The sequence below is a fragment of the Quercus lobata genome, chromosome 1 (genome assembly GCF_001633185.2).
Source record: "Quercus lobata isolate SW786 chromosome 1, ValleyOak3.0 Primary Assembly, whole genome shotgun sequence".
Lineage (NCBI taxonomy): Eukaryota > Viridiplantae > Streptophyta > Magnoliopsida > Fagales > Fagaceae > Quercus > Quercus lobata.
This window is the reverse complement of record NC_044904.1, coordinates 30,287,419-30,304,188: the sequence shown is the minus strand read 5'-3', so window position 1 is coordinate 30,304,188 and position 16,770 is coordinate 30,287,419. Positions and strand designations below refer to the sequence as shown.

At 34.7% G+C, this 16,770-nt stretch overlaps 1 protein-coding gene across 1 annotated transcript; it reads left to right on the top strand.

Moving 5' to 3' along the window:
* Window positions 1-714: 714 nt before the first annotated feature.
* On the top strand, window positions 715-3,064 carry LOC115986431 (L-type lectin-domain containing receptor kinase IV.2-like). Its single transcript, XM_031109453.1, has one exon. The coding sequence runs from the start codon at window positions 817-819 to the stop codon at window positions 2,875-2,877; it is 2,061 nt and encodes a 686-aa protein (XP_030965313.1). The 5' UTR covers window positions 715-816; the 3' UTR covers window positions 2,878-3,064.
* Window positions 3,065-16,770: the final 13,706 nt, after the last annotated feature.

Below are 16,770 nucleotides of genomic sequence, written 5' to 3'. Positions count from 1 at the left end.
AAAAAAAAAAAAACAAACAAATAGGGAGGTGAGGTGAGATTGAGGTTTGAGAGTGTGAGGCAGCAATGGGACGTGGGAGAATGCAACTAGGAAAGAAAATAAGTTTATACGCCTAGGGTTTTGAAGGGTATATTACTAAAATGACATTTGGTTAAATGAATTAGACAGATTTCGTGTGTAGTATACGGAATGTTAGATGTTGCTTAGGAATAAGTCTAGTGCCACACATTGTGGCATAACAAATACCACAACTCACCCATGTGACGAGTTGTGATTAGTGGAAAGGTGATGGTAACTCTCCACCAACCATAACTCGTCACATGGGTGAGTTGTGACAATTGTTGTACCACAATGTGTGGCACTAGACTTATTCATTGCTTAGAGTCAATAGTGGCAGCTAACATGATTACTCCTAGCTGCTGGGTCAAAGTTTGTTGCTGATTGATAGATGAGATTTCTACCTAACATTAATTGTCCAATTGACGCAATACATAGAATTCATACTAGCTGATAGAAATAGAGAAGGAGGCGGACTAACAAGATTCCCTTGTGTACGCACCAAGAAACATTTTTTCATCATACTTTAAAAAAAACATGGATGACCAGGATTGCATTTTTCTTAAGTTCACACTAGAGCTTCTTTTCCAATCACAGTTCCTACTTGACTAGACACACCATTTTCTTTGTGAGTCAATTATTCTGTTATCCCATAACTATAATAACACAGATATTGTTGTTAAACTTGGACAAAGAAGAAGACATATATCTCTGAGTCAAGTGACTCTTAATCAAGCCAAAACCCCTCTCTTCAGAAAAATGGGCGTTTTTCAACTTTTCCCAATGGCTACAATCCTTGTATCACTTCATTTCCAGATAATTTTCTATGTTTCCAATATTCCCCTGGCCTTTGCTCAAAATGAAAACCAATTCATCTACAATGGCTTCCTTCAAGCCAAGCTGCATCTTGATGGATCTGCTAAAATTACCAGCAATGGCCTACTGCTGCTAACCAATACCGTAAACAATTCATACCCGCAAGTTGGTCACGCTTTCTTCCAATTTCCTTTAAAATTCAACACAACTTCCTCAGGTTTAAGTCCATCTCTCTCATTTTCTACAAACTTTGTATTCGCCATTGTTCCACAAGTGCCAAATGTTGGAGGTCACGGCATGGCCTTCACCATCAGTCCATCAAGTAACTTCACCAACGTTGCAGGAAATCAGTATCTAGGACTCTTCAATTCTTCAAATGAAGGCCTTACTTCAAACCACATTTTGGCCATCGAGCTTGACACTGCTCTGAATCCAGAATTTGGAGATATTGATAGAAATCATGTGGGAATCGATGTGAATAGCCTGAACTCAACTGATTCAGCTTCTGCAATGTATTTTTCCAATAAAGAAGGGAAAAATATAAGCTTGGAGCTCACAAGTGGGAATCCAACGCAACTTTGGATAGACTATGATGAGGCAGAAAAGTTACTGAGTGTAACACTAGCCCCGAACGGAATCCCAAAACCAAACCAGCCTCTCATGTCAAAGTCCATTGATCTGTCTCAATATCTCTTGGAATCTATGTATGTTGGTTTCTCTGCAGCAACTGGTACACTTATTCCAAGTAACCACTACGTTCTAGGATGGAGCTTTAATAAAAGTGGACAAGCACAAAGCCTTGATGTTTCGAAGCTTCCTTCACTTCCTCGACAAAGGAAAGCAAAAGAGATACCCAGACTAATGATCATGGTTTTTCTCATAGCAGTGATGCTTTTGCTGATAACAATCACTGGAGCTGCTTACATTATAAGAAGGAGGAAATATGAAGAAACACGTGAAGATTGGGAAAGGGAGTATGGTCCTCACCGGTTCATCTATAAGAATCTCTACAAAGCAACCAAGGGTTTCTCAGACAACGAGCTTCTTGGAGCAGGAGGTTTTGGAAAGGTTTATAGAGGAATACTTCCTTCTTCCAATGTACAAATTGCAGTTAAGAGAGTCTCCCATAATTCGAAACAAGGGATGAAGGAATTTGTAGCTGAGATTATTAGCATGGGAAGACTGAGGCACAGGAACTTGGTCCAGCTCCTGGGATATTGCCGGCGAAGAGGAGAACTCCTCTTGGTCTATGATTATATGTCCAACGGAAGCCTTGACAAGTTCTTATATAGCAATGAAAAACCAAACCTTAGCTGGTTTCAACGATTTCGAATCATCAAAGGTGTAGCATCTGGCCTTCTTTACCTCCATGAAGAATGGGAACAGGTTGTTCTACACAGAGATGTAAAAGCGAGTAATGTTCTATTAGATGCTGAATTGAATGGAAGGCTAGGTGATTTTGGCCTTGCCAGATTATATGACCATGGTACGAATCCCCAAACCACCCATGTGGTTGGAACTGTAGGTTATTTGGCTCCAGAGATTATTAGAACAAGAAGGGCAACCACTTGCACTGATGTGTTTTCTTTTGGGGCTTTCATGCTTGAGGTGGCATGTGGAAGGCGGCCTGTAGGGCAACAAGGACTAACCGAAGACATAATTTTGGTTGATTGGGTGTTTGAGTGCTGGAGAAGAGGAGCTATCCTTGATGCTAGTGATCCTAGATTGGAAGGTAATTATGTGGGGGAGGAAATGGAATTGGTTTTGAAATTAGGCCTGCTTTGCTCACACTCAGTGCCAACAGCTAGGCCTAACATGAGGCAAGTGATGCAATTTTTGGATGGCAATGCCAATCTACCAGAATTACCAGATGGAAGTACTTGTTTTGGTACACTTAACGGTAATGAAGAGCATGATTTCTTATTGCCTCTTCCTTCATCATCTGGCAAGGGTTCTGCTTCTTCCTTGTCTAGCACTGATTCAATCCTCATAAATGGTCGCTGAATAAGTTTGTTTCATGCTATGGGTCATATAGACCGTGGATTAAGGTTGGGACCAAATCAACTGGTGGCAAATAGAAAGCCAACTGATTGCTTGGGGGTGGAGAGAAGAGAAAAGTGTAAATTTTGAAGAATATGATGTATACAGTTTGTTTGGCTTAATATAGAAACTTCATTTAGTTAGTAGTCTACTTATCCTCTAACCGGTACTAAAATAAGATTGATTCCGATGTAACAAGTTCTATAGATCAATATTTACGTAGGGAATTGCAGAAACTAGATTAGGTGTCTCATTAAATTTCAGCTTACTAAAAGCCCATAGCCAGCGATTGCTATCCTTTAAGAAGGCATCATCCATGAATATAAAAATCATCTATTTTTAAATTAACTAGTCACTAACCTACAAAAATGTGCGGAACAGTTTTGCATGAATGTATGATATATATACACTTGATGAAACAATTTCTCAATTGTCGAAGTCAAAATAATCACTCTCTCAGGGAATCAAAAGGTAAGAAAGGGAAATTTTCTATTCCTAAATAACATTTATTAATAAAATGTATTGCATCATCCCAAATACACTACTAGTAATTATTCTCCAATCCATATATGAGCATACATTTTATAGGAATTAGGGAAATGAGGGGAAAAATGGCTATTTAGCCTTAATTTTGGAATGTAGCCAAACAGTACCCTTTCAAACTTTGTAGTAAAATACCCTTATTTTGGAACTAAATATTGTTGATGTCGAGTTTTGCCTGGACATTAGCAATGTCAAGTTATATGCGTATTTTGCCACTTAGATTTTTTTGAAATTTGTGTAGAGTTCCACATAAAATATGCATAGAACTCGACATTGATAACGTCGAGTTCTAGGCAAAACTCGACATTAGCAATCTTGAGTTCTAAAACATGGTTATTTTGCTACATAGTTTGAAAAAGAGGCTATTTGGCTACATAGTTCAAACATTAAAGGTAAATAGCCATTTTCCCCTGAATGAGGGATGATACTCCACTCTTTAATATGTCCTGTCACATGTAATGGTTAGCCACACACACAAGAATTTTATTTTTTGATCTTTTTCCAAGCAACCAAACAACAATGATCAAATAAAAGAAGCATGAGAGAAACCAAATAAACAAAAGTAGAATTAAGCACCAACATAAGCAAAAGAATAAATAACCAAAATATAGTCATGGAGAACATGTCATTGATATATCATATAAAACTTGTCTCATACACCAAAAACATTAGACCATTGCATAGTTGATTATAGTTATAACAATAAAGCATGATTACATACATTTACAAACAGTTTACTCAATAGGAATTGTTAAGCCATGCCGTCTAGGTAACATTTCCATTTAACTTCTCATCTCCAACCACCTTTAAAATTCAGTGGTTACCTTTGCTTCCTGCCCAACACAATAGCATGGATTTTATTTTATTTTTCTTGTAGGCATATGTTAAATTTTTTTATTCACTTACCAGCACCACTATGGAGTGTCTATAAAACTACTTTGTAGCAGAGCTTCTCTAGTTCTCCAAAACCTTTTACATGTTGCTTACCATCTCCAAACTTCTGGATATATTTCTAATTGGCTTTTTTTTTTGGCCAAGTTTTTGTTGAAGACCCTGATCATCAAGATAAAAATACAATATAACCAAAAAATAAAAGAGAGAGAGAGAGAGAGAGAGAGAGATTTGACTGGAATAAAAGTCAGAGGAGAAAAGCTCCCATCTTCCTTCTCAATACAAAGCAACACCACATTACTTGACACACAAAATTTAGCAATGGTGGAGAGAAATATGCATCATAGAGCCTCCAGATTTGTTGATTTTCCTTGAACAACAATAAAGTGAAAATATTCAATACGACATGTTAATGCATACAGATTACAAATTTTAAAAAAATGACATTTTAATCAAAACAGAAAGTTCTGCATGTAAAGTGGAAGCAAATTAATATTCATAGTTTTACTTGTCTAAAACAAATCCCAAATTGTGAGCTTCTTGAATATATAAGAAAGCCATGTACAATTGCAGGCAAGCTCTATAAAAAAGAAGTAAGCATGATTATACTAATACATATAGAAATTGTTTTTGTGTGAAAACTAAATTAAGAATTAGTAAACTAAAAAGGGTACTGTGTCAAATTTTATATCAAGTCCAAATAAATAAAAAATAAACTAAAAATTTAAGGTGGAATAATAAATCATACAATTGATCATCCTTCAATGTTTGTAATCTTAAATATCTCTACAGGCCTTCATCAATTATTGACCTACTAAATATCAAGAAGAAAGTAATACAACTTAATATAGAATTGTAGATATGTGAATGCAGAAGCAACGTTTATTTCATGTCAGCTGGGCAGAGCAACATGCTTTCATCCCCTTGAGAACATTTTTAACAAACAATACAAGCATCACTCTAATAAAAATTTAATGAATCTCATGATAGTCTTGAATGTCATAACACTAAGAAAGATAACAAGTACCTAACAATACCTGACAGAACTCTTAGTTGCATCCAAATCAAAGTTTTCCAGTGATACCATCAAGCATATCAATTTGCTCAACAATCGGCTCTACTTGTACAGTTGTACATTAATCCACAAATAACAACCATTCAAAAGAATCCGAAGGAAAAAAAAAAAAAAAAAAAAATCAAATCTAGTCTGAATACTGAAATTTAATTAAACCATAATTATCAATCTAATCACCGTCAATTTTGATTTCAAAATTTTTGGTTTTTTTTTTTTCCTCCCCCCTTAAAATTCAACAAGAATAAACCTTATACACTAAGATAGCTAAGTTAATTGAAATTCAAATACTTGCAATCTTCAAGATAATAAACAGTGAACAGTAATAAATGTACCGATAATGATCTGAACACTCTCCTCATAGTGCATTCTAAAGAAAGATTATTAATAGGATCAACATTTCCATGAACTATTAAGGTTCTTACGATTAAGGCCATGAATTCAGATTGCAACTTGTTTCATAAGACAATAACAAAGGAAACAGCATTAGAAATCCTACAAACCCCACTTCACACAAGTCCGTGAATAGTATGTATAATTTTAGTAGTCTTCTATATCTTATTTCAGTGTTACCTTGAGATTTTGAACACAATGAAGGCACAACTGGCTGGTTTTTTTTTTTTTTGAAGGAGCATCAAATCCTTAATATCCAAATGCCACTGTCCAAATAAATTTCTTGTGAAGTATATGTTTTGACTGCTTCTAATAGATCAAATTGAAATAAGAGTTTGATCTGAACCATTGAAGTAACAAATAGTTGCTCACAGGTGCCTATAGCAAGAAAAAGCAACCTTCCCAAGATCTTGTACGCACAAGTATCTTTCACATGGAAAATTTTAATTTCTAGAATTTTCTTTTGTTCATTTCAAGCGATGCCAAGGTCCTATACACTTTTCTAAAATGGTGTGCTAAGGAATAGTAGAGATATCATTCCGTCCTTTGTGTGTATGAATTCAAGAAGGGATTTAAACAACCATTTTTCCTGCTCGACTGCTCATACTGACCATGTCTGGATTAAGAGAAATATATATAGGTAGCATAAGACAAAAACTTTGCAGACAAAAACATTGGATGTGAATTTTGACAAAATCATCATTAGATTATATTTTTTTTCTTATATTCTTCATGCTTGCAAAATTTCCAAAAAATCAAATATCAATAACTATATATGACATCAATCAAATGTTTAAATTTCAAATTTTTATAGTTTAAAATTATGCATAGAAAATAAGTTTATGAATCGAATAGTAAATAATATTCGATAGATACGAAATTTGACATGCATGTTAAGAACATAAAGAATATGTAATCTAACGGTTGCATTTTCAAAATATGTAATCATATTAATTTTTTTAATACAAGTTATAGTCATTAGCTACAACCAAGTTTGTAGCTAAACTTTGTTCAAAAAAGAATATTTCTTCTATTACTTATTTATGTTTGTGTTCATTGTTTATGAAAAACTGCACTTTCTATCGTTCTAGTTTTGAATGAAATGTTATTCATAAAAAAAAGTTTGAGAGATAATATCTTAGGAGATTCTATTTGAGGTCTTAATATAACATATATGGATGCCATTCAACCAAAAAGTTTAAGTTTATGAGTTTGGGCAAATTATATCTATGATATATCTAATAACAAAAGCCTTATAATTAATTTTTTAGGCCTCCTATTTTGCTATCTCATCCACCACATCATACACTTTTTTTTTCCTTTATATTTTCTCTCTATTTTTTTATTTGAATAAATTAAATATAGATAATATAAATTGTTCAGTTCACCACCTCAAATTCATTTTTTTCAAACTCAATTACTTTGTGAAAGTCACGATGGCATAGAAAGGGGGTTGATTAAGTAGTATTAATTTTTTTTTTTTTTTTCTCCAATGAAAGTCTCCATGGCATAAAATGACAATCGATCTCAATGTGTTTAGTCTGTTCATGAAAGATATTATTGTGAGCAATATAAATGACACTCTGGTTGTCATAATAAAGAGGAGTAGTAGAGGATGTGGATACACCTAAGTCTTTGAGAAGCCATCGTAGCCAAAGGAGCTCAGATGTGGTACCAGTAAGGGCACGATATTCTGCTTCTGTACTGGAGCGGGTCACATGAGTTTGTTTCTTGCTTTGCCAAGAAATCAAAGAAGAACCAAGAAGAAAGCAGTAACCACTGGTGGACCTACGATCAGTGGGATCTCCTACCAAATCAGCATCAGAATATGCATGGAGAACAAGAGGAGATTCAGCAAAGTAGAAAAGACCATGGAAGAGAGGGCCATTTAGGTATCGAAGAATGCGCAGAACAGTAGTATAGTGAGTCGATCTTAGAGCAGACAAATACTGGCTCACCTGGTGAACAACATAGGAAATGTCTAGATGAGTGACAGTGAGATAAACTAGGCTGCTAACCAAGCGTCTTTAAAGAGATGGATTAGACAATGGTTTCCCTCCTAAGGGAGTTAGATGCACATTAAGCTTAATTGAAGTTTCAACAGTCTTGCTATCAGTAAGTCCAACTCGAGACAAGAGTTCAAAGGCATACTTGGCTTGAGTAATATAAAGTCCGTCTATAGAATGAGTGATTTCAAGACACAAGAAGTACCTGAGATGTCCAAGATCTTTCATTTCAAACTGCTGACTAAGAAAATTCTTGAGTTCTTGAATGCTACTAAGACCATCACTAATTATGATCATATCATCCACATACAAGAGAAGTAAAATGGTGTCTTTGTTAGTGCGTTAAAGAAATAAGGCAAAATCATAATGACTGGCCATGTAACCCAAGCGAGAGATGGTAGAGCTGAATTTGGCAAACCAAGCTTGTGGAGCTTGTTTAAGGCCATAAATTGCACGTTGAAGGTGACAAACCTTGTTTGATTCAACAGAAAGACCAGGAGGAGATTACATATAAACTTCTTCACTTAAATCACCATTAAGGAATACATTTTTGACATCCATCTGAAAAAGTCTCATTTACTGGAAATAGCAATAGCTAAGAGGGCACAAATAGATGAGATATGAGCAACTGGAGTAAATGTTTCTTCACAATCAATCTCATACTCCTGTGTAAAATATTTTGCAATAAGACGAGCTTTGTAGCGCTCAATGGACCCATCAAAGCAAGTCTTAATCTTGTAGATTCACATACAACCAACCACAGATTTCCCAAGGGGGAGAGTCACCAAATCCCAAGTATGATTTTTAGATAATGCATCAAGTTCCTCTTTCATTACAATCTACCATAAATGGTCAGTGGAAGCCTCACGATAGGTGTGAGGCTCGTGCAGTGTAACAAGGGCAATGTAACAATGATAGTCAAGTAAATGTGCAGGAATGGATTTTACCCGTGTTGAGTGACGAGGTGGAATGTCTTGTGAAAGATCTTTAGGTGGAGCAGGAGCAGGGGACCCAAGCTTAAGGTTGGGTAGCTCATCTTCGACCTGTTCATCTTCGACTTGTTCATTAAAGGGTGAACTAGGAAAGGGATCAAAGATATCTGGTGGTTGGATAGAGAAGTCTATAGGAGAATCAGGAATAGCCTTAGGAAGATCAGGAGTAGCTACAGAAAGAATATGTGCCTCATTTGGAAAAAGATCTAAGAAAAAAAAGGAAGATAGGGAGGCATGGAAGTGAGAGAGCTCGACAAAGGAGCGATGTTCCCAAAAGAAAACATTGCGAGAGATACGAAGACGATGATAGATAGGATCATAACACCGATACCCCTTTTGAGTTTCACCATAGCCAAGAAATCAACAAAGCCTTGACTGAGGCTCGAGTTTGTTATACTTATGTGGCTGAAGAAGAACGAAACAAGTAGAGCCGAAGGAGGTGATAATTTGGAGGTGACCCAAAAAGACGTTCATATGAAGTTTAATTTTGGATAACAGGACTTGGAATGCGATTAATAGAATGTATAGCATGAAGAGCAGCTTCGTCCCAAAAAGTAGTAGGAACTTTGGCAGAGAGAATGAGAGCATGAACAGTGTCAAGAATATGACGAAGTTTTCATTCGGCTCTACTATTTTGCTGAGAGGTACCTTGACAAGTTAGTTAATGAATAATGCCATAGGAATGCAAAACAGCTTGGAAAGCATATTGAGTATACTCAAGGGCTTTATCAGATCGAACATTTTTGATATGTTTGGAAAATTAAGTTTCAACAATTTTTGCAAAATTAGAATATACTTGCAATAATTCAGAACAATATTTCATATGAAAAATCCAACTATAGTGAGAGTAATCATCAACAAAGACAACAAAATATCAAGATCCACCAATATTAGAGACAAAGGAATGCCCCCAAACATCAGAATGAATAAGGTCAAAGATATCAGTGGATATTGATTCACTAGTATTGAAAGGAAAAACTGGTTGTTTTCCTAACTGACATGAAACATAATCAAAATTTTCTGTAGACACTAAACCTAACAAACCTCTAGAAGCTAATTGTTGTACCCGAAAGGAAGATGCATGACCAAGTCGAGCATGCCAAAGTACAAGGGAAGGAATAGAAGAAATTGCAGCAGCTGCAGCAACAGAAACAGGAGAAACAAGTGGAAGACGAAGGTTGTCAATGAGAAACATACGCCCTACTCTAGGATTGATCCCAAGCTCCTGTCCCGTCCTCGGATCTTGCACAATACACCTAGAATAGTCAAAGATAATACGATAACTCAACTCAGCTAATTGGCCCACAGAAAATAAATTGTATGAAAGGTTAGGAGCATTGAAGACCCCAAGAACCAAGAGGTTGGAGGTCGAAACGGAACCTATATTATGACCAGACATTGTAGAACCATTTGCTATGCGAATATTAAGAGGGTGTAGTGCAGGTTTAAGTTCAAAAAATAAGGATGACTGAGGTGTCATATGATTACAACAAGCAGAATCCATAAGCCAAGAGGAAGGAGACATACTAGATAAAGCTGAGAGAGAAGAGGAATAAGATGCATTACCAACCATACGAATGACGTTAGCGATAATGTTTTTAAGGTCATTTGTGGACATGGTGAAAATGCGTCCTAAAGACTTAGACTGTGTAGAGACGGAAGCCATTAGTTGGACACTCTCTGTGTTAGTAACAGTAGCAGCAGAAATTAAAACAGCTAATTTGTTACAATGATAACAAGTCCTAATATTGTAGCCAAAATATTTGCAAAAATTGCAAAAGCGTTTGTTGGATTGTCAGCGACAATTATTGCAACAAGAAGAAGACCTGTCATTATTCTTCATTTAGAGGCAAAATATGTAAAAATGGACCGCAAAAATGAAATCTACGTGAAAAACTGGATAAGGAGCACCTAGACAGCAAAAAGTCAACTATGGCACAAAGTCAACGGTCAACTACTGCGGCAGTTAACGATCATGTAGGCAGGATGACCTCATCAAATTTCTAGGGTTGACGTGTCAAGTGATGACATCTCGGATGACGTTTGCAAGATTCCTAGTGGCACGTGGGCTGGACACACTGATCTTCAAGTGGGGCGTGAGGGCACGTGAAGCGTCCGTTGATGCCGATTCCTTACCGACGCGGTAGATCAGAGGAGGACGATTTGGATGGTTGTAGCGGCGTTAATATTGGAGCAACATTGAAGGCGCATGGATAGTCTTCACTGAAACTTTGACCGGCGCATGGAGGCGCATGGTTGGTCAGATGGGAATGATTTCAGCGACGTTGAGTAGATTGATTTAGGATCTACATAATGGTATCTCTGGTGTCATAATCAGAGGTCACAATTGACAGACCCGAGAAGGCAGTGGTCTTTTAGCAGCAGAGAGAGTGCTTTTGGTGGTAAAGTTTCAGCCTTGGGGACCTCTGACGGCGGTGGAGCAGTCGGGAGAGGACGTAGAAAGCTTACTGACCGGAGAAGTTGAGGCAACGAAGAATACCAACAAAGACAAGACTGCAAGATACAAGAAAAGGTTAGAGCATTGGCTCTGATACCATGTCAAATATTAGCTATGATATATTTCATATTGAATATGCTTGAATATATGCGGAAGAAAGAAGTATAAAATAGGAACATAAGAACACAAGGCTTCCGTGGTTCAGCCTTACGGCCTACGTCCACGGAGGAATCCCTTAAGGACTACATCTTTATTATATAAGAGTATAATACAAAACCTGTATTATAATGAACCATAACATGAGTATATATAGTAGACTAAACCTTAAACTAATAGACTTGTAATACAAGTAGGAGACCTGACTTACACACAAAGTAGAATTAGGCTTGGGCCTACACTAATGGGCTAATATATCTTTAACACTCCCTCTCAAACTCAAGATGGAAGCTTCATGAAATCTTGAGATTTGATAAGAGTGAGAAAATCCCTTGAATGAATTTTGGCTTTGTGATAGTGGTTTGAGGAAGACAATGGTCTTGTAGTGTTGATGTGACTTCTAATGGTGGCATGACTATATCGGAGAGTTTTGACGACAGTAGTGGAAAGCCAAAGAAGATGAATGTAGCGAAGAAACACCGAGGAAGACAGAGATTGTTCTTAAACACACTATAAGGACAGAAAACCATGGCCATAGGAAGGTGGCTCTGATACCGTGTTAGAAATATTGAATGCAATAGTATTGTATTTCATTGTTAAAGAATGTACATGAGAGCCTTTATATAGGAGGCATATATGTGCAGTACAAGAGTGTAGTACAAGCATGTGTGTTATACAAATAATTTAAGTGGGCCTAATGCTTACAACACTATACACGTTAACACTTATATTGTGTTATCGTTGTGGTATACTAGGTCATCAGGATCATGAATATAAAAGAAATTACTAAAGGTTGTTTATCTCCAGATGACGATGGATTTCAATTTGGTCCCTGGCTTCGTGCTTTGGCTCCAAATATTAATCAAAAGAAGAATGGTTTTCAACAATCTAGATTGAGAGATGATGATGTTGATGATTTCATCACCACTAGAGAGGACAAATTTGAACCAATTTTTCCCCCACTGTGCTGCCAATTGACAATCACTTTGATGGCTAGAAAAAATTGATGAGTTGACAGGTTTACAGTAACAAGATGGCCCCACCTAAAATTCCACTAAGCAAGAAAATTCCAAATCCAACAAATAAAAAGAAAGCTCTACTATTGAGCCTTTAACCCTTCCTGTTCCTGCTAAATTCAAAACACCTGTATCCCCTCCGTCAAAATTCAAAATACCTGATAACTCTATCCCCACTCCAAATTTAACTCCTAAAGCACCAGAACATCCACATAGATTCTCCCAATGACCCTTTGGCGAATAAGCATAATCTAATTCCAGTTGCAAAATTTTCAAATAGGACAGACCCAGCCACAAAGGAAAGCGTTGACAGATATGGATAACAACAATTCAAAAGAGGATAATTCAAATATGGATATGGAGATGGATCGTATGTCCAATTATACTGAGGATTGGCTGCGCCGGCCAAAAAGAACTTGCACTGAGATCATGGAAACGTATTCTTTAGAGTTCCAATTTTCAAACTTCTATCAAGAATTTGCCTAAGCTTTAACACGTGGGTAAGCGACCTTCATCAGCCTTGTCTTCTTTGAACTCTTCAATTCAGCCCAAAAAAAAAAAAAAGCTATTTGTTCAGATAGTTTGAATGTTTCTCAAACATTTGTTGGGGGTAATCTTCCACCCCCTCTCCAACATGAAGATTTTAAGTCTTAACTGTTGAGGGCTTGGGATCCCAAAGGTACGTAGTAGAATTGTAGAAAAACTCCACTATTTGGCAAGAGAAAAATGTCCCAAAATTCTTTTTTTGTCTGAAACTCGTTTGGATATGGATGATTTGTTCGTAGATTAAAGAAAAAATTGGAATTAATAGCTGGTTTTGCAATATCCAAAATTGGATCTAGTGGTGGCTTGGCCCTCCTTTGGGCGGATAGTGTGGATTTGGATATCCTAATTTTTTCCTCACATCACATTGATGCTATAATAAATCAAGAGGGCATTGTTTGATGCTTTACTGGTTTTTATGGACATCCTAAAACATCAAGAAGAGGAGAATCTTGGGATTTATGAGTCAACTCCATGCATCTATCTCTTTTCCTTGGCTTTTATTAGGTGATTAATGAAATTTTGCATTCTGATGAGTATTGAAGTAATGGATCCCGGCCTTGTAATCAAATTGCTAAGTTCACAAAGGCTGTGGATGATTGTTTATGGCTAGATGACTTGGCAGTTAGTGGAGATTGGCTTTGCTTTTTTGTCTAAGTATTAGTTTTTGCAAGGTGTCATTACGTGTAGTTTTGTTTATGTTTATGTTTTTTTTTTTTTTTTTAAATTTCTTTTCACCGTATACCTTTACAATGTAATCATGCTGTCTCAGCTTTGGCTAGTGCCGTAAAGGAGGAAGAAGAGACCATTGTTTGGTTAGAAGAATGCCCATCTTTTCTCTTCTTCATTGTATAACAGATTTTTCATAAATAAAGTCTACTATTGTTTTTGCTAAAAAAATAAAAAATAAAAAATTCAAATAAATTATTTCTAATGACACAGACAAAAGATTAAAAAAGACAATACCCACTTAATGTAAGAATAGGGTTTGCTTAAAGCCTAGGCTTAAAGGCCCCAATATTAATATAATAACTAATTGTTTTCCTTTATTTTTTTAAAACTTAAGTAGTTTTTTTTTTTTTTTTTTTTTTTTTTTTTTTTTTTTTTTAAACTTAAATAGTTTGTATGCCCTTTCTTCCACATCTAAGAAAGGCCCTAAAATATTGGGCCATAAAAGTATAACCCAATTGAAACTCTAATTTAAAAAAAAAAAATATATGTAAGTGGATCTAATCATCATTGACTATTAATTTTCATTAAAAGCTCGAGAATTTAATTTTTGTAAACTAATCTCTCACATGGTAGATTGTTAACATTAGTCACTTAATCTCCTACTATATGACTACACACTAGACTCTCTCTCTCTCTCTCTCTCTCTCTCTCTCTCAATATATGTAAATATATTCAAATGCATGTATTATTTACAAAATTTTATTAATAATGCTGTTACCGTTGTTTATGTGTAAAGAGAATTTTAAAATTAGAAATGACAAAATTTTATTTAAGATTGATTATGTTACAAAAAGATTAAGACTAGATATTACTAATTAAAAAGAGATGTATAAAAAACCTTAATACAAAACTTAAATTTTAATTTCAAGAAGTAAGAAAAATATTTTTTTTTACATCTAGTTAACTAATGATATAAAAGTTTAATAATATTATTTAATTAAAATTTAGACATAAAAAAGGATCTCACTTAATTTATCGCCTTTGGCATCAAACTCCATTGAATGGATCCTAACACAATATAAAGTCTCTTATTTTATGTCTTTGTTTATAACTATTTGTGTATTTGTTTATCATTTGAGATCTGTTAGGTCTATGATGTTAATAGGAGAATTACATATAAAAGACCAAGGGTCAACCTTAGGCTTAGGTCTTGCCTAGGGGCCCTCATCAAATAAAGGCCCCAAAATTATAAAATAAACAATTCACCAACTTTAATATTAGTTTTTTATTATTTTTTTTAGAGAGTTTTAACCTATAGTGTTGCTTCTGATGATAATTCTTTATCATCAGATCAAAATACCAATCGGTTTTTATTGTAGGCAGAGATTAAACCCCATCTCTTCTATTCAACTATAAGAAATTTTACCAATTGTCAAATAATTGGAATCCACACTATGGTAGTTTGTTGAGTTAGCATGCAATCTGTTTTTTTGTTTTTTGTTTTTTTTTTTTTTTTTTGGGTGGAACAGTGTTACATTACAGGGGGAATTGACTTGAGTTTATATTGGTAGTTTGGTACACAATTTTTTGGGCCTTCTAATGTGTGGACTGAGAGCCTACAATTCAACCTAATGAAACCTATTATTGCCCCTGCAATTTGGGTCTTTTTCTACGGAGGTCCACTAAAAAAAACTAGGAGATTTTGATGGTCAAACATGTAATATAATAATTATTGATGATTGGAAAGGACTATGTATATTTATATTCCAAATACATGTTATAGAACTTATTGAAAATATTTGTTATAATTATTTCTTTAGAAAATTATTTTACAAATTAAAATTGTTAAAATCCTTCATAAAATCAAATTTATCACAGAAATATCAAGTGAATTAGTCATATTATTAATTGAAAATGAGATGTTAGCAAATTTTAAATACAAAAGAGTTAAATATTAATTTTACATCTAAAAAAGTAAGAAGATTGGGTTTTAAATAAAAAATTACTCCATGAAATATATATATATATTTATATATATATTTACAGAACCATATTTATGCCGTATTTAAGAAGGCATCATCCATAAATCAATCAAATGTTTATTTTTAAATTATTTAGTCACAGACCCATCTTGCGTGGGAACATGTGTTTTTTTTTTTTTTTTTTTTTGGTAATGAGATATAAGATATAAATTTTTTTATGAAAATTTTTTAGAGCATAATATATTAAGATTTGCCATTTTGAAAAAGTAAACTCATTTAGTCAAAGAGGTGTTACAGCACTCAACATTTTTCTCTTATGAGTTACCCCTGTTTATCATACTCTCTCTTTCTCGCTCCAAATGCAACATGTTCTTTAGGTATATTTTTTTTTGTCTTTGGATCTTTCTATTAATTACTTTAACATTTTTTTTATAGAGTTTTAACGTACGGTGTCCACTTCTGATGTTTGTGTTTAGTAGCGATGCCAGGAACTTTTTGTAGGGGGGCCAAGCTAAATGTAACAAAATTCTTAAAGTTTATTTATTTATTTATTTATTTTTAATTTAAATGGAAGATCCAAACAAGTAATTTATGCCATAAAAATTAAAAACGAATCATTTATAAATTATAAAGGAGCCATTCAAGTTTTTTTTTTTTTTTTTTGCTTGATAATTTTGATAGTTAGAATGGGAAAAGAAAGATTCAAGCTCTAGATGTAATGGACACATCAAGAAATACCAACAAAATAAAACCAAATAAAGTTTGAAATAAGATAATAATAAAAAATATAAATACATCACTCAGTATATACAACTCTATATTATATATATATATATATATATATATAATTTAAGTTATAAACTCAACCATACCATTTCTATATATAACATAATAATATATTATAAACAAATACACAAACATCAATTCACCTTCCGCCACATTTTTTAAGTGTTGTACAGCACATAAAAAGTTACTTTCTTTTTAACCACACATTCAGCTAGTAGCTTTCGCTCAAGTCTCAGAGCTCAAATCCTGGCTTGGAATGGGCGAGCCAGTAAAGAAGCCACTATCACACCTAGCCAACTAGAACCAAGTCAATGTTCTAGCACTTTCATGCCTCCACTGTAAGATTC